The 18,460-nt window shown below is 37.9% G+C and overlaps 1 protein-coding gene, 1 long non-coding RNA gene and 1 pseudogene across 2 annotated transcripts in view; 1 reads left to right on the forward strand and 2 right to left on the reverse strand.

The window, feature by feature from the left end:
- LOC139820997 (uncharacterized) overlaps window positions 1–2,449 on the reverse strand; it is a 213,200-nt gene extending 210,751 nt beyond the window's left edge. The window contains exon 1 of the long non-coding RNA XR_011734160.1: window positions 2,435–2,449. This is a non-coding gene — a long non-coding RNA (uncharacterized lncRNA). The remainder of the gene's footprint in view (window positions 1–2,434) is intronic.
- Window positions 1–18,460, forward strand: part of LOC139820991 (cytochrome P450 4C1-like) — an 84,696-nt pseudogene that overhangs the window by 17,055 nt on the left and 49,181 nt on the right.
- LOC139820228 (uncharacterized) lies at window positions 10,463–11,101 on the reverse strand (the record flags this gene model as incomplete). Its single annotated transcript, XM_071790371.1, has 1 exon — window positions 10,463–11,101. A coding segment is annotated over one exon (639 nt), but the record flags the coding sequence as incomplete, so codon positions are not given.

The following is an 18,460-nucleotide window of genomic DNA, read 5'->3' on the forward strand; positions in this document are numbered from 1 at the left end:
GACTGTTAACAAATAAAATTAAGATTTTTTTTACTAAATTAAGTTCTTATTGTTAACATAATGTAGCTTTTTAAACTTAAGGAGAAAAAAACTATGTACAAGAGTAAAAAAGTAAATAAAAAGCTACATTATGTTAACAATAAAAACTTAATTTAGTAAAAAAATCTTGATTTTATTTGTTAACAGTCACACAGTCCGAATTAAGCCACACCTAGGATTGACTGGTCAAAGTCCAAAATGATTTTTTTTTAGTTTCTAACTTTGACTAGCCGTATTCGTTATTCCTAGGATTGACTAGTCAAAAGCCGAAACGCAAAACTTATTTCGGGCTTTGACCAAGACGCTTTGGTCGTTCGCCAGGATTGACTATAGTCAATCCTAGGAATGCCTTTTGGACTTTGACTATAACATATATACATATATCAATACACATAAAATGCCCGTTCTAGACTGGAGGATGATCCTACTCGCGGCTCATCCTAGTGAGTAGTGTAAACGGATAAAAATCGTTGATTATTCATGATTTTTACCCGTCTACACTACTCACACTCACTAGAATGAGCCGCGAGTAGGATCATCCTCCAGTCTAGAACGGGCATAAGAGAAGAAGCTCGTGCGGTAGAGCAGAAACAATACAGCGCTATCGTAGCGGTCGATAAAACAACTTAGCGGGTACATGAAAATAACTAAACATGTATAATATTACATATTATGATATCTCTACACTCCCGGCCTCTATCGGAATAATATATATATGGCCTCTGCTGCGTTTTTGAGTTACCGGATACATTGTAATAAACACTGAGGTATAATCCAAACGGGCTGTCTTTAATAATCTTCCCTGCCCAAGAAGCTAAGAAAACCGATAACATTGATTTTCTGATTATTGAAGTTGTTTGAGGAACAGTACACAGTAAAAAAATCGTGTGTACATATAGCGGTCCATACGTTAAATTTTTTTTGTGTTACCAAGATTTAATTATTATTTTAATGTAAAATTAACATACAACAGTTATGTTATTATTTTCTTAACATTTTCATGTGTTACATTTATGTCAAAGTAACACTTTATATATGTCATTTAGAAATTAAATATTATTTTGAGTTCTTGTAACACAATTATTTTAAAAAATCAACATGTCTTAAATGTCTTATGTGTTATTTTAACATATAAAGAATAGTTAAAGTAAATTTTTAAATAATCGTAAACTAAAATTAAATGTTTCTATTACACACAGTTCAAGTAAAATCTGTAAAATAATTAATATCATGTGTTAATATAACTTGAAAAATAAAGTCAAAAGAACAAATATAAATGTAAAGTATAATGTCAATTAATTAACATTTCTAATTTGTCAACAAGTAGCACACGATGAATGATCATTTTAACTTAAAATTTAGAGTGGACTTTCTGGAACATGTAAAAAATGTTAAAATTACGTATTATTTTTTACTGTGTAAAATACATTAAATATATTGATAAAGTTAATTGTATATTTTTCGAGAAATATTTATAATATTTTTGTGGATTTACATAATAATTATATACATATGTTTTTTTAGAAAAACTATGGGAGCAGCTGGTTACTTTAGCTGACCAGTACTATCCCATTTTAAAATTCTGGGAATTTATTCTTCCCGTAGTATCCATCCGTCATCCGGATGATTTAGAGGTAATAAAATATAAAAACAATTTAATCTTTTATTTTTTGGGATTGATAAATTAACGATAAGATGCTTATTTCTTTACGTTTTTTATTTTGCAAAAATATTTGTTTTTGTCAAAAATCTGAAATGACTTAATATTCGAAATACTTTTAAAATTATTTAATTAATTATTTATTTAAATGGCGTCTGAATTAAATAACGTTTAACTTATCTTCTGTAATTTTAGATAATATTAAGCAGTACGAAACACATCCAAAAGAGTTTTCTTTATGATAGTTTACTTCCTTGGCTCGGTACTGGTCTTCTCACTAGTGGAGGTAACATAATAATATTTTTTTCATATTTAAAAAAGGCATGAAAGTTGATACTCGAATTTATCAAAGTTTATTGGTTTCGCTTTTCCTTGATGCCGATTTTGGTTCTCTCGGTGGGCTTATTTTATGAGTAGCTGTCATCGTATATTTTGACAGTTGTGTGTAATGTTAAAGCTAAATAGCGCGCGCGAAGCGCGCGTTTGTGATGTCTAGTAACATAAATAATGGTATATGTTATATTGACTTTTGTTTTGGTTCTTTATTAAATTTTGTTTTAAGTTCCAATTTCATTGATAACAAAAAAATCTCTGCAATTAAATTTAAATAGTATAGGAGAGAACGGAGTAATACCGATCAGCGAACAATACCGGTTAGCTAATTATCTTGAAAATGTGATAAAGAAATTGGTTAAAAAATTTTTTGGTAATACTTAAGGAGAGCTCCCTCTTCACCGATTTCGCTGAATTTAGGCTTAATCGACGCGTTTTTGCACAAAACGAACGAATCTGACGGAAAAAAGTCCCGCTCTGCCCCGCGAAGCGAGATATTAACTGTTAAAGTTGACGACTATCAGGTTATGAAACAGCTGTCATACCGACGAATCATATTACTGTGTTTTGTTAATCTCAACGATTAATATCTGTAACAGAAATAATTTGTTAAAGCAGAGAATAGTTGATATATGAAAAGTACATATTTATGTGTACTTTTCACATACCAACCATTCTCTGCTTTAACAAATTATTTATGTTTCGTTAACTTAAACGCTTATATAATATCTGTAACAGAAATAATTTGTGTTCCAAAATATTCTCTGTTGTAATCAAAACCACAAACTTGAAAACAATATATTAAATTTTATTATTTATTAATTGGATTAAAGTTGAGATCTAACATTTCCTTAAAATAAACGTGATAATTAACTGTATACACGGCTATTAAACGTTGAAGTTAACGAAACAGAAATAAAATTGTTAAAGCAGAGAATAGTTGGTATATGAAAAGTACATATAAATATGTACTTTTCATATACCAACTATTCTCTGCTTTAATAAATTATTTCTGTTACAGACATTAAGCGTTTCAGTTAACAAAACAGAAATAATTTGTTAAAGCAGAGAATAGTTGGTATATGAAAAGTACACATAAATATGTACTTTTCATATATCAACTATTCTCTGCTTTAACAAATTATTTCTGTTACAAATATTAAGGGGATCCTAAAGCCGTCTGTAATACCGGTTTCTTTCTTAGCACTAATCTTTTAATTGGCTTTATAGAAATAAAAAATTCTTGTCTAGAATTAAAGTACGCATCACAAAATCTAGGTCATGGTGGTCGAATTTATATCAAAAACGAAAAAAAATTAATATTTTTTGTTATACGTGACAACAATATTTGCTTTGTACAAAAATTTCACAATAAAATATCCACAAAATTAGACCGGCATGACCTAGGGACAACATGTAAGAACAATATTGTGCAATTGGAACTAAGAATAAAAGCTTACAAAAAAAGATCAATTGTAATAAATGCAATATAACCTATAATCATGTCTATCCTTGTCTATCATCATTGTCTATACAAGGACAGATATAGAATTCGGTCGGTAATACAGACTTTAGGATCTCCTTAACAGTTAACATCTTGCTTCGCGGGGCAGAGCGGGACTTTTTTCTGCCAGATTCGTTCGTTTTATGCAAAAACGCGTCGATTAAGCCTAAATTCAGCAAAATCGGTGAGGAGGGAGCTCTCCTTAAGTATTACCAATTTTTTTGCCATTTCTCCATTTCCTAACAAACTCATATTAAAAGCACACATTAATAAACAGATAGCCAAAGACCCGGATTAAGGCGAAACCAGCATTTTCGTAATTTGATTACCTCAACAGACTTTGTCCCTAGATTTGAGTCCGGACTATATATTTTACAATTAAAACCCGAAATCCGTCAAAACCCGAATTTACTGGTAAATTCTAGTTTTAACTAAGCCCTTTCGGTAATTCGCGTTCTAACTGAAAGAATTTAGTTAAAACTAGAATTGACCGAATGCATTAGTTAGTACATTCGCGTTTTAACTGAAATAATTCAGTTAAAACTAGAATTAACTGACCGCTTTAGTACATTTGCGTTTTAACTAAAATAATTTAGTTAAAACTAGAATTGACTGATTGCTCTTAGTGAATTCGCGTTCTAACGTGTCGCCGGCGCGCTTGTCAATTGTCTAATACGTGCAGTCGTGCAAGTCAGTACAGTTGTGGACGATGCTGATTGTCCACAACGCGATGTGTGCATTTGAGAAACGTCCACGACGCGTTGTGGACGGTGCTGATTATCCACAACGCAATGTGTGCATTTGAGAAACGTCCACGACGCGTTCTGTATAACTTGCATGTACTTTCAGTTATAAAGCGAGGTCCACGCTGTCTACCGGCGGAGGTGGGTGCGGGAGGGGGGGCCGAAGGCGCGCGTGTGTGTGTGTGTGTGTGTGTGTGTGAGAGAGTGACGCGCTTTAAAAGTATTTAAGTGTTTAAAGCGCGTCAACTAACCTATGTAAGTTAGTGACGCGCTTTAAACAGTTAAATACTTTTATAGCGCGTCACTAACCTACATGGGTTAGTTGACGCGGTTTAAACACTTAAATATATACTTTTAAAGCGCGTCTCACATACACACACACGCGCGCGCGCGCGCGGGGTGCAAGAGGGAGCCTTCGGCCCCCCTCCCGCACCCACCTCCGCCGGTAGGCAGCGTAGACCTCGCTTTATAACTTAAAGTACATGCAAGTTATACAGAACGCGTCGTGGACGTTTCTCAAATGCACACATCGCGTTGTGAATGTTTTTTTCGCTCACTGAGCGATTTCGGTGTTTGGGCGTAACACATGTATGTATAGCATTGCCGATTAAGGGATTTCGCGTTTTGACTGTAAGAGAAACACGTTAGACCGCGAATTTACTAAAGCAGTCGGTTAATTCTAGTTTTAACTAAATTTTTTTAGTTAGAACGCGAATTACCGAAAGGGCTTAGTTAAAACTAGAATTTACCAGTAAATTCGGGTTTTGACGGATTTCGGGTTTTAACTGTAACATATATATCGCACCGCAATATTTGTTTCACATCGTTATCTCACAATTATACATTAAGTTGTTTATGTTTCAGGCGCCAAGTGGCATTTACGACGGAAAATATTAACCCCTACATTTCATTTTAATATATTGCAGCAGTTTGTTGAGATTTTGATCGAGGAAGGCGATAGTATGACCAAATCTTTGAAAAATACAGAAGGAACAGTTGTACAAGATTTAGTATCATTTTTTAGTGAACATACGCTAAATGCAATATGTGGTATGATGCGTTTATAATTGTACATTTTAACAGTATATGTTGTTCTTATTGACAAATAACATTAGACCAAGATCTAATTTTTTTATTATAAATATTGATATCACAATATTATATCTACTGCAAATTGATATCTCGGAAAAAAAATCTTTTATAATGTCTTATATGCTTATATAAGAAGCAATCTTATATGCTTATATATGAATTTTGGCCTGACAAGAAGTTATATGGTCATATATGATTATATAAGATTATATAAGGACATATAAGAAATATCTCTTATAATGTCTTATATCCTCATATAAGAAGCAATCTTATATGCTCATATATGAATTTTGGCCTGATAAGATTTTATATGGTTATATATGATTATATAAGATTATATATAAGGACATATATTTAAATAAGTTTCAGAAAATTGTTATATATTTCAAAATGTTATTTTTTAAGTGTGCTACTTTATTATAAGAGTGGACTTCACAATACAACTGATACAAAAATTGTGCTGCTCCATAGCGCGAGACAGTGCCGTGTCTTTTAATACCGTTCTTATAACACCGTTTGTCAAATTTTAAATACGAGAAACAGTGTAGGAATTTGCTATCACAGAAAGCCGATTTCAGACTTCCGTGTGTCGATCTACTTCCGACGTGTACGATGAGAAGAATCGAGAATTGATTACGCACTTGAATACTGATGAGAATATTGTTTTTTATTGCGAGCCACGCGTAACAGCTACTATATATCTTTTTCAACTCTAACGGTCTCTCATCAGTTCTGCCAACCTCGCGAGAGCGCAAAACGATTGGGGAGGGGAGACAGAGGTACCGCTCCCTACACACTCCCCCCCGAGTGTTAACAAAATAACTTTTTGTATTTTTAAACAATATTGGACTTGACGAATGAGCCTACGCATTTGGCCTCGTGTTCTTGCACGAGATTGGCAAAAATACCTTAACTTGTAATACATATGTACGCTTGAGCGTAATTTGAGCCAACTTACGACTAATGATATCACATAAGAGGTATAACATCATCTTTTCAGTCTTACAATTAAATCACTTTGGTTTAGTTGTCGGCGCAAACGTGACTATCTTACGGGAGTAGGTCTTAAGTGCGGGTGGATTTGAACTTACATTTTGATCGTGTACGCGCAGTTTTTGGAGGGCGCCGGAGGGCGACGGACACGCTTTTTGGGTTTCCGTTGATGTCAATATTGAACACACGCTCCGAGACGCGTTGCAATATTTTGTGAGGGCCGGTATATGGTCGCTCCAAAGCCTTCTTGGCTATGTTACGTAAAAACAAGTGAGTGCAATTATATAAATCCTTGAAATAAAAAGCGCGTTTTTTATGTTTGTGCGCGACGGGAACAGGCCGGACCTGGCGCATATATTCGCGGAAATTTTCGAGAAAGTAATTAGGGTTTGGTGTGCAATCATCGGGGAGAAAGAATTCCCCAGGAAGTCGTAGCGTTGTCCCGAATATGAATTCGACTGGTGACGCATTTGTGTCGGCACGGACGTGCGCCCGAAGTCCTAATAGGATAGTGGACAAAGTACGGGTCCAGCACGAATCGGCGTGGCACATGATTGCGGCATTAAGAACCCGGTGCCAACGTTCAATTATGCCGTTTGACACCGGGTGGTAGGCGGTCGTGCGAATTCACTCGCAACCGATTAATGAAAGCAACTCCGCAAACAGGCGGGATTCAAACTGGGCTCCCTGGTCCATAGTAAGTAACCGGGGGGTTCCGTAACGGGAAATCCATACATCGTAAAAAGCTTTTGCGAAGGTTTGCGCGGAGATATCTTTAAAAGGGATTGCCTCGGCCCAACGCAAAAATCTGTCGATCATAGTGAGACAATAAGAGTAAAAGCCTCGTCTACAATAGACGCACAGGCTATGTCGTATGTCGCATGAGAATGTCGCAAGAGTACTGTTTCCGGACGCAAGGCTGTCGCAGTCGCAAGAGCCTTTGTCGCACGGAGTTGAGCCAACTTCAACTTTCTGCGACTGCGACTGTGTCGCATGAGATCGGCCAATCACAGCACAGTACGTTGACGCTAAAAGTGTTTTGACGATTTTATTAATTGCTAGCTGATCTTGCTGTATTTTTTTATTTTTGTTGGTTTTAATCACCATTAAAAATGAATAAAATAGAATTTGAGGAGCATCTCATTAATAGAGAGATAATAGCCTTTGTCCGGTCAAACCCCCTATTGTGGCAGAAGCGTGTGAAAATTAACAAGAAGAACAAGGACACAATCAGTCAAGCATTTTCGCAGATTGGCTCTCTATTATCAGAGCCACTGACAGGTGAGGAAATATTTGTTAAGAATCATCCCAGCAAACGAAAAAAGATTGAAAAGAATTAAAACGGGATTGCCAGGAATTCAATTAAGGACTTTCCGAATTCCATTCTGTCCAAAAAAGGGATTGAAATAGTTTCAATATCATGGAATTCCTTATTTTGGAAAGAATTTGTCTTTTTTGAATCCCATCCAATTCCGACACAAAAATATTATACCACTGAATGCCAGGTTAGGGATTGGAAAGTTTCGTGATGAATTTCATTGAATACCATTGATTCCGTTAACGAAATAAATACCACTAAATGCCAGGTTAGGGATTGGAAAATTTCGTGATGAATTCCATTGAATACCATTGATTCCGTTAACGAAATGAATACCATTGAATGCCAAACTAGGAATTAAAAATTTCCGTATTGAATTCCATTGAATTCCGTCTATTCTGACAATAAAATGAATACCATTGAATGCCAGGATAGGGATTAAAAAGTGTCCGTGTTGAACTCTGTGGCGGTACGCGGCTACGCGCCACCAATAGTACACGCCCGCGCGGTATCTGCATTACCGGCAGTTTGCGTCGACGCCGCTAGGCGTCGCATCGCCGGGCAGCTTCTCGAGTTCAAAGTTTCGTCTCGACCGCTATGTAAAGGGACCCCCTACGGTGCCTGACAAATCTTACAAATCTCATTTTCGGGCAAATTGCCCGTCGGCAGTAGTGCGTGTAATGCCCTTAGGCATACACAAAAGCTGACCGACGAACAACGGCGCTTGGTCGCCCAACAGAGGCGCGAGACGTTTTCTAAACCATCTAATGCCATGCAATTCTATAACCTTTACGGATTCCATAGGATTGGATGGAATTGAAATTTTTCTTTTTTGGATTTCATGGGATTGGACCATCTCATTTCAAATCCCATCTAATTTCATCTAATTCCGCCAAAAAAGGAATTTAAAGGTATTAAAAAATTTTAATATCTTTTAATCCTTTTGCGTTTGCTGGGATATATTGCTAGGCCCTACTCTTCTATCCTAGTGTGATTGACTATTGTCTATTGTCTATCGACTATTGGTGAGGTTATGTATATGCTAGTAGTGCTCGACTATCCCATGATTAATAAGCATGTTACATAGGTGATGCGGTTTCAACTCGGTGGAAGAGTCTCCAAGACCAGTATTCAAGAGAAATGCGCAAGGTGACTGCCAGTCAACCCCGTTCTGGTGCTGGAAATGATGAACCGTCCTACAAGCCAACGTGGTCCCTCTTCAGTGATATGTCATTCCTGAAGGATGTCATCAAACCAAGAAAGTAAGTCCACTCACATTATTAACTTGGCTTGGTTTAATTCTATATTCAAGTTTTTTTGACATCAGTGTTTATCTTTGCAGGACGCAGTCGAATGTCAGCAGAAAAAAATTCAAATCATGTGAAGACACAAAAATCGGTGACAATCCTGTTAATATTGTCATTCCGTCATTTATCACGCGCATTCCAAAAAATACTAAAGAGGTCATGTGTGAAAATTCTAGAGATAGCCAAGTAATAGAGATAGAGGAAAGCCAAATAGTAGAAGAAAGCCAAGTAGTAGAAGAAAGCCAAATAGTAGAAGAAAGCCAAGTAGTAGAAGAAAGCCAAGTAGTAGAAGAAAGCCAAGTAGAAGAAGAAAGCCAAGTAGCAGAAAAAAGCCAAGAAGCAAAAGAAAATTTCTACTTGTGGAATGCACAGTTTGAAGATATATTCAAAAAAACAAATATAGCAACTGCTAAAGAATTTGACGACGATGTAGCTTCAATAGAATCACTCATCGAGTAGGTCAGCTTCTGGGAGTCAGCCGTCCATTATTCCCCCACCTGATAACTTTTACACTAAAAAGAAGGCTGCAATAGAACAAGTGCACGGCGTAATCAAAAGCACTGCAGCAAAAATAAATTCTGTCTGTGATACCATCAGTGTTAATTTAACACAGCCTGAGCATACTCCATCAATTGAAGAGGATTCTGCCTTGGTTTTAATTAAATGCTTTCTTAAGAAAGTTTCTTCAAATATGAAGGTTAAATGTCTGAGCGAAATTATGGCAGTATTAGATAAATACTCTTCAAAAGTTCTTGAATAAACTCTTTTCTTCTCTTTATGCAATGTTCCTCACAAAAGTGTTATGCCAAAGAATATAAAGTAGAATATTTTTGTTTTGTTTGATATAATTTATGCTTACATAAATACTTTTTAAATGTTCCTGAATGTGAACTTTTTTTCTCTTTGTGCAATGTTCTCACAAAATTGTTATGCCAAAGAATATAAAATAGAATATTTTTGTTTTGTTTAATATAATTTTCATTAGAAGAGAGAATTACTTTTTATTTTATTGATATGTGGGCAAGAAACAATTCTATTCTTTTTACAAATACAACTCATTTTTATTTTTACTCAACTATTTATAAAAATGTATAAATAGTATTATTTGCTAGTATTATTTACTATTTGTCAATTAACTTTATAAAAATAAGTAATAAAACTTTATTATTTGCAATTCTTACAAGTGTGTTCTTATTGCGTTGTAAGTTATACTTTTAGAATTTAAATAAATCTATAAAGATGAAATATAAAATTAAAATTAACACTAACTAAATATAATTAACCGTAACTAAAAGATTAATGACAGTCAAGAGGATTAATGTTGTAACCTCCGAATGCTCGCTGGTATTGCCATGGGACTTGAGCCTCCCCTGTCTCGGTTACGAAATAATCCCGTAGCACATTACGTTGGGCGCGTGCAGCAACATTTGACTTATTACTAGATAACCGACCAATATTTTGCACCAGATTACCCTATTCTCCGTGTCCTCGCCATGCTCCTCCCATAACCATACCTTCTCCTATTTCTCTGTCTATCAGATGTGGTGGACAGTATCTCCTGCGAGCTGGAACAATTTCTCTTTCTCCAATTATAACAAAATTGTGGAGACAGATTAAGGCCTTGACTAAGTGCTCAGCATTTTCTGGAGAACAACATAAGGGTCTTGTAAGAATTCGCCACCTTGACACCAAAATGCCGAAAGCATTTTCAATAACCCGCCGTGCTCGTGACAATCGGTAGTTGAACACCCTCTCCTTGTTGGTCAATTGAAGACGGGGATACGAACGTAGCAGGTATTTCTTAAGGGGGAAAGCTTCATCACCTACAAGCGCATATTCCGTTGCTATTAATGTGCTAGGCAATTCTTTCTTTGGGGGCACATCAAGCAAGTTATTATCAAGAAGATGAGACATATCCGAGTGTGCCCAAACTCCACCATCACTGATACTGCCGAATTGTCCTATATCTACCATTGTAAATTTGTAACTTGCGTCACATATAGCCATCAAAACTAATAAAAAATATTTTTTATAATTTGAATATTGACTGCCAGAATTTGGGGGACACTGAATACGGATGTGTTTCCCATCCAACGCTCCAATGCAATTAGGAAATTGTCATTTTTGCATGAACTCATCGGCAATACATCTCCACACTTCTTACGTTGGTTGTGCCAGGTAACGTGGCTGTAGCACATCCCATATGATGCGGCACACTTCAGGTACAATCTGGTATGCCGTTGATCTTTCAATTCTGAATTCAGCTTTCTTTGAAAACATACTGTCCCCATGAGCTAGGTACCTGATCAAAGTAAAAAAAACATTAAGGATACATATTGAGCCAAAAGTAAGATGTGCACGAAGGGCATGACCTATACTTACGACAGGGTCAAAACCAGCCTCAGCTCTGGATGTAGTGAACGACGACGACTTCTTTTTAACAATCGAGGGCGAACGAGTTCATAAAGATTTCTAAACTGATGTGGCCACATTCTAGTTCAGTTAAAAAATTCTTCATGATCTGTTTCCATCAGCTCACAAAAATAAGTTAAATGAAACCCTTTTAAATGCCGTCTTTCTTCACTATTTACTGACCGCACCCACCATCTTCTGTTGTTCGATTCACTGAGCAAACGGCCATATAAAAGTACTAAATTTAAAAATTGGGAGCAAAGTTGCAGAAAGGTTAATAATTGCTGCCGGTCATCCATTGTGGCTGCGGTCGACTTGACAGTTAACGCTATTATCGCGAACAATCCTTGCGACTATTGTAGACACTCGTCTAGCGACACTCTTACGACATGCGACGAACTTTCCTACGACACTACTACTTACGACATACGACATAGCCTGTGCGTCTATTGTAGACGAGGCTTAACTCTCGGAAGGAAGCAATGGGCCGATAATGTCAATATGCACCTGATCAAATCGCCCATCGGGGGCAACGAAATGCTCAGGAATCAGTCTCACATGACGAGAGATTTTTGCTTGCTGACATTTAATACAGTTTTTACACCATGCATTTAGCGATATCGCGGTGCATGTCAGGCCAGATATAACGCTGTCGGATAGTACAATCCGTGATTTTGCCGCTGGGTTGTGAAACATCTAAAATACTTTAACGCGAAGACTGTCGGGAATATATGGCCAAATAGCCTCGCCTGTGATTTCGCAATATACAGTTGTATGATCCGGACCTTACTGAATTTTTTTTAATTTTAAAGGATAATCAGGGGTGCCACAGATCAGCTTGAGTTGCTCGTCGCACTTCTGCAGTTCGGCGAGCTCATTGAGATTGAACTCCACGGGTAAACGCAAGGAATCGATCCGAGAAAGCGAATCCGCGACAACATTTTGCGAACCAGCGATATGTTCGATATGCGTTGTGAATTGGGCGATATATGACAATTGACGTAGTTGTCGCGGGGACGCCTTGTCGGATCGTTGAATAAACGCGTACATAAGCGGTTTATGATCGGTTATAATTTTGAACTCACGTCTCTCTACGAAATAGCGAAAGTATTTAACGGATTCAAAGATCGCCGTGAGTTCGCGGTCGTAAGCGCTATACCGAGTTTGCGCGGGGAAAAATTTACGCGAAAAAAACGCCAGGGGCTCCCAAGTATCCCGTTTTTTCTGCTCGAGGACTGCCCCCATGGCGGAATCGGAGGCGTCCGCAACAACACGGAGCTCCGCACAAATATGGGGGTGAACCAGCATTGCAGCGTTAGCAAAACCGTCTTTGGTCTTTTCAAACGCCTCGATTAGTTCGTCGGACCATGCAATCGCACGCTTATCATTTTTACGCGAGTCGACTAGTAACGAATTTAACGGTGCTTGTAAAATCGGAGATGGTTCGGGGTCTAGGAAACTTGGAAATCGCATCAACTTTTTCGGGGATGGGGCGAATTGCCTTACCATTTATTATGTATCCAAAGAACTTTAATTCATGTGCGCCGAGCACGCACTTTTTAGCGTTGAGGCGAAGATGAAATTCCTTAAGCCTCTGAAATACGATGCGTAAATGCTCAGCGTGCTCCTCTGGAGAAGAGGAAGCGACTAGGATGTCGTCAATGTAAATGAAAACAAAATCAAGGTCTAAGGCGCAATTAATATAGCGCTGGAAGGATTGACCGGCGTTTCGAAGGCCAAAGATCATATACAGATATTCAAACAACCCAAACGGGGTTATAACGGCTGTTTTCTCAATGTCCTTGGGGGCCATTGGTATTTGGTTATAAGCCTTATGTAGGTCTAGGGACGAAAAAATCGTTTTACCGTGTAAATTGACGCAATCATGCAAGTGAGGGGGTGGGATATCTATCTGGATTCGTGACCGTGTTCAAGCGACGGTAATCGCCACACACTCGCCAGGTACCATCTTTTTTAGGGACTAGATGAATGGGACTGGCCCGTGGACTATTAGAGGGGCGGCAAATGCTCGCTTCGACTAAGGCCCTGATCTCAGCCTTTGCGGCCTTGAGTTTGTCAGGAGTCTGGCGCGCTCAGCGACTGGGGGGCCGGTGGTGATAATGTGGTGAAACACATCGCGGTTAGACGGTGGAACGAGGGGAAGGGCTCCTGTTATTTGCGGAAACTCCGCGAGTATTTTAGAAAATTCAGAAGGATCGACCGCCGATAGAGACTGCCGTGTGCTTGTTAGAACTCTCCGCTCCGCTCCGCTCCGCGCGTAGCCTAGTAGCTCTTGTTGCAAATATCTCAAATAATATGAGATATTTCAAAAAATTCATAAGAACATTTTTTATAGATATTTGTCTGCTCTACAACTTCGATCTCTACAAAAATTTCAAAATTCATCGTATTTGTGGAAAAAAACGAATTTGTTTATAAATTGTTAATAAAACATACTTAGGGATAGCGGAAAATGGCGGAATTTGAATATGTTGTTCAGTATATTTTTTTGAACACAATGGCGTAATAAAACCTTGTGTTGCAATTTTTTCTAGGTCTAATCGTATTTTGACTGGACTACGTGTTAACCGAATGCACTGGAGCCAGTTTTTTAACTGCAAGGGTATATAACTTGGTCGTAGAATCTACGAGACGTCGTCGTTTTAAATCTACCAGTAACCTGTAGTGCGATAGCAAGTCGGCGCCAATGATAGGATACGGGACTGCGGCGATGCACAAATTCCATCAAATTGGCCGTCTCAAACCGAGGTCAAGTTCGCGGAGTTATTCCCCAAACGTGTCGATACGCGTATCGTTCGCCGCAAAGAGCTTTAATTCGGAGGGCTTTCCCTTGACCCTATCGACGGCGGGAGATATCCGCGCCTGTATCAATAAGAAACATTTGGCCGCTGGCACGATCACGAACGTAGAGACGGTTAGAAGCTTGATAGCCCTCGACCGTCTCCAAACGGAAAGGCTAACTTAGTTTTTTTTATTTTTCCACGCCTCGTACTTTGAGCACCACTTTCGGCACGAGGTCGGATTATTAGGGTAATTGGTATGAGCCGGGCAGAGCGCGGGTGTGATCTCCTTGCGGCGAGATTGAGTTTCTACGCCTGCGGGAATTAGATCGCGAACGCGAATTCCGTGCCGTTTCGAGTTTTCCGACTCTTTTGTTTAACGCAGCCATGCTGGTGATGAGTTCCCGGGTAGAACTTTAAAAGGGGGCCTGTAAAGGCTGTAGACAGTTTTTCCCCATTTCTGTCTAGGCCCTATCAAAGAAGCCCCTTAGGACCTGCACAGAGATGTAACACTTGTGTAAGTCAGAGCCTGATTTGTATATCTGACTAGGCTCTATTCTAGTACGCCTAACTAGGCCCTATCCAGACATGCCAACTTCCCAGTAATCCTTATATAATATTTACATTTAAAAAAATTATTTTTTTTTTCGAAATTTTATTACTATTTTATAACTAAATTTGTTTCTTAAGATGCAGTCTATAATGATAAATATTTTCTTGTATTTGAAAAACAACACTTTACCTTGGTGGGATTCGAACTCGGGACCTCTGGATCGTGAGCCAACTGCCTTACGTGGTATACCCTACTACTTCTTAATTTGATGTAAGTGTTATATATGTCGTAACCAGCGCAAATATATAATTTTTTAAAAATTATCTTAAGAAACATAATAATTAAATCTGTTGAGAAATGAGTAAATTTAGATTAGTCATGTAAGTACATGTATATGTACGACTGAGCGACACTGAGGGAGCACGCAACGAGCACGCAACGAGCACGTAAACATAGATGTGGAAAAGGTATAGCGTCCGCAAGAAGGACACCACACAAGCGACGCGCGGTGCGAGCATACTCAGAAGGATACGAGACTCTCTCGAAGCCGACACGCGGTCGAGCGCTCCAGCGTATCATATACAGTATATAGATGTATATAGCGTATTGAATATAAACTCGTTAATTCTCATCGTTTAATTGACTTTACCCAAACTCACCACTCCACGCACCATTGAACTTAACATGGTAGCAGAGCGTGGTTCAGTGAAAAGTTTGGGAAAGTTCCGTAATGGTTGTGGGAACACTTGGCAGTGAAACAAAAAGTGATTTACAAGTCAAAGAGGAATCAACTGAAGAAAACGGAAGTGAGGATTATAGACGAGTTGACATGGCGGACGAGTTCAAGATGACGCTACCAATTTTTGATGGAAACGACTACAGTACATGGAAAAAAAGAATAACTGTATTTTTGAAAATGAAAAAATGCGAGAAGGTTATTCAACGAGAGAGAATCGACACGGAAAATGAAGCCACGTGGAATGATACGGACTTAAAAGCAACGAACTATATATATAGTGCTTTGTCAAATAGACAAATGGAGTTTATTAATAAAGAAACTACAAGTTATGAAATAATCAAGAAATTAGACAAACTATATGTGCGTGAATCAACCGCATTACAGATTTGTGTAAGAAATAAACTAGAAAGGATTAAATTGAAAGACTACACAGGAACAAGTGAATTTTACAGTGACTTTAAAAAACTAATAATTGAATTAAAAAATGCCGGAGCGACAGTGACTGAAAAGGAAAAATTAAATTACATGTTAAGAACGCTACCAAGTTCATTAAGCCATATCGGAGATCTAGTCGACGTGCTACCCGAAGGAGATAGAACTGTGGATTACGTAATTAATAAAATTAAAATGTATGAAGACAAAGAAAAAGATGAAAATCAAAATTTAAGAAATAAAAGTGGAAATTCGAACGTATTCAAAAGTGAGATGAAAAAGGACAGAACGTGCTATAAATGCGGAAAGCAAGGACATTATCAGCACGAATGCACGAGCCAGAGCAGCGCGGGAACTTCTTGGAGAGGTCCGAGGGGAGGAGGACAGCAAGCGCGAGGAGGCGCGCGCTATCAGCCTCAGCAGCAACGAGACAGCAGCTACGGCAGAGGCAGCAGCGGTTACCGAGGCCGAGGCGCAGGTCAACGAGGACGAGGCGGTCAACAACGGCAAGATCGTCAAAGCGCAGACCAAGGAAGGATGACTTTCACAACAGAGGTAGACAATAGGGTAAGATATAACGTCGAGGTAAATAATTGCGAAAATAGAGTCGAATGGGTCTTAGATAGTGGATGTACGGACCATATAATAAATGATGAAAAGTATTTTGTAGAATCAAAGAGACTTGAAAATCCAATTAGTGTAAAAATAGGTGATGGTCGAACATTGAAGGCAACGAAAATAGGAAATATAGTAACCAAGTTCGTAACAAATTATGATGAAACAGAAGTAGAACCCGGGAAAAAATGATTAGATATAATCATATATAATTATATCTGGTATATATATAATTATATATAATTATATATGTTTTTATATGGGGTCATATGTAATTATACACGGCCACATGTGCAATCAGTGGTCCTACATACAACCAGATATAGCACTATATCTACTTGTATATAAATGTATATAATTTTATGTGAAGCTAGATATAATGATATATGAGTGGTGCATCCTACATATAACAAGATATAGCATTATATACAACTATATATGCAGTCATATATAGCCAGATATATTAATGTGACTAATTTGGCGCTATATACACAACCAGAAATAGCGCTTATCTAATCGTATATAAATGTATGTGAAGCCAGATATAATGATATATGAGTAGTGCACCCTACATATAACTAGATATAGCATTATATACAAATATATATATAAAGTCATATATAGCCAGATATATTAATATGCCTAATCTTGTCCTATGTACAACCAGATATAACACTATATCTGTATAGATATAGATTCGCAAGTCATCATATATACTGTAGATATTAATCCTAAATTTAAAAATTTATTTGAATCGTTTTTATACAGGGTGTTCGATATAAAAGTAACCACCCGAATACGGGGGGTAGATTGGGTCAAACTGAAAAGAAAAGTCTCGTACTATTTTGCAAAATTCGCAATAGTTAACGAGTTATTAAATAAAACGTCTGAGCGAATGAGCGCACAAGGAGCGATAAAGGCGGGCCTCGGCGGCTGGCTGGGCTGGCACGGTGCCCGGCGCGCGGCGAGCGGGGGGGGTCGAGAGACGAGCGGCGAGCGGGGCGCGGCGCGGCGCGGCGAACGTCGAGCGACAGATGTTATACACCGCGGCGAAAAAGTATTAGAGCCAGCCCATACTAAACTTACGATAATTCCTTCGCGTAAACGGGATTTTGTAGTAACTTACAATAATTTACTCCGCGTAAACGAGTGAATTATCGTAAGTTACTACAGAAGTAACGCGCTCGCGTAAACGTAGTAACAGGTAGCACACGTATTGCATAGGCATTGCCGTAGCGTCTTACGCCTTAGATAATATTAATTAGTTTAGCTTGAATTATGTGTAATAGAAACATTTAATTTTAGTAAATTTAATTATTTTGCATGTCAAAGTTTACGAGGTTTACCAAGCTTCACTTTAACTTTTGTTTATGTTAGCATAACTTTAATGGTGCGTGTCCACCTGCGAGTAAAACTCTCGAGAGTAGCTCTCGAGATTGATTCTCGCAAATGGACACATTCCTGGAGAGTACCTAACGGAGAATGAATCGCAGCTCTCGGCGAGCGAACTTTTATCAAGACCTACTCGCAAATCGACACGACGTTATTTTACTCTCGGAGATCAGCTCGCCAAGCTCGAACGCTGTTCGTATTTTGAGAGCTACATGTTGAGAGTAAAAACCGAGATGGCAAAAGTTTGTTCCTTTGATGACACAAAGGAACTTATTGAATAATGGCGGAAATCATGAACTATTGTAGAATACTACTGACAGAAATAAAAAAATTTTAAAATTTTTATGTTCTGCGAATAAAGTGCGAAAAAAATTCATAATTTAAAGAATTAGATAAGAATATTTTTAATACATTTTCTAATTACTTGGTCAATAATTAGTTACACTTTAGTTCTACATACTTTGCACGTTTTAGTTACAGTGCTGAAATTAAATACATTTAATTTTACATCGCGAATTAAGTACATT

The sequence above is a fragment of the Temnothorax longispinosus genome, chromosome 10 (assembly GCF_030848805.1).
Source record: "Temnothorax longispinosus isolate EJ_2023e chromosome 10, Tlon_JGU_v1, whole genome shotgun sequence".
NCBI lineage: Eukaryota > Metazoa > Arthropoda > Insecta > Hymenoptera > Formicidae > Temnothorax > Temnothorax longispinosus.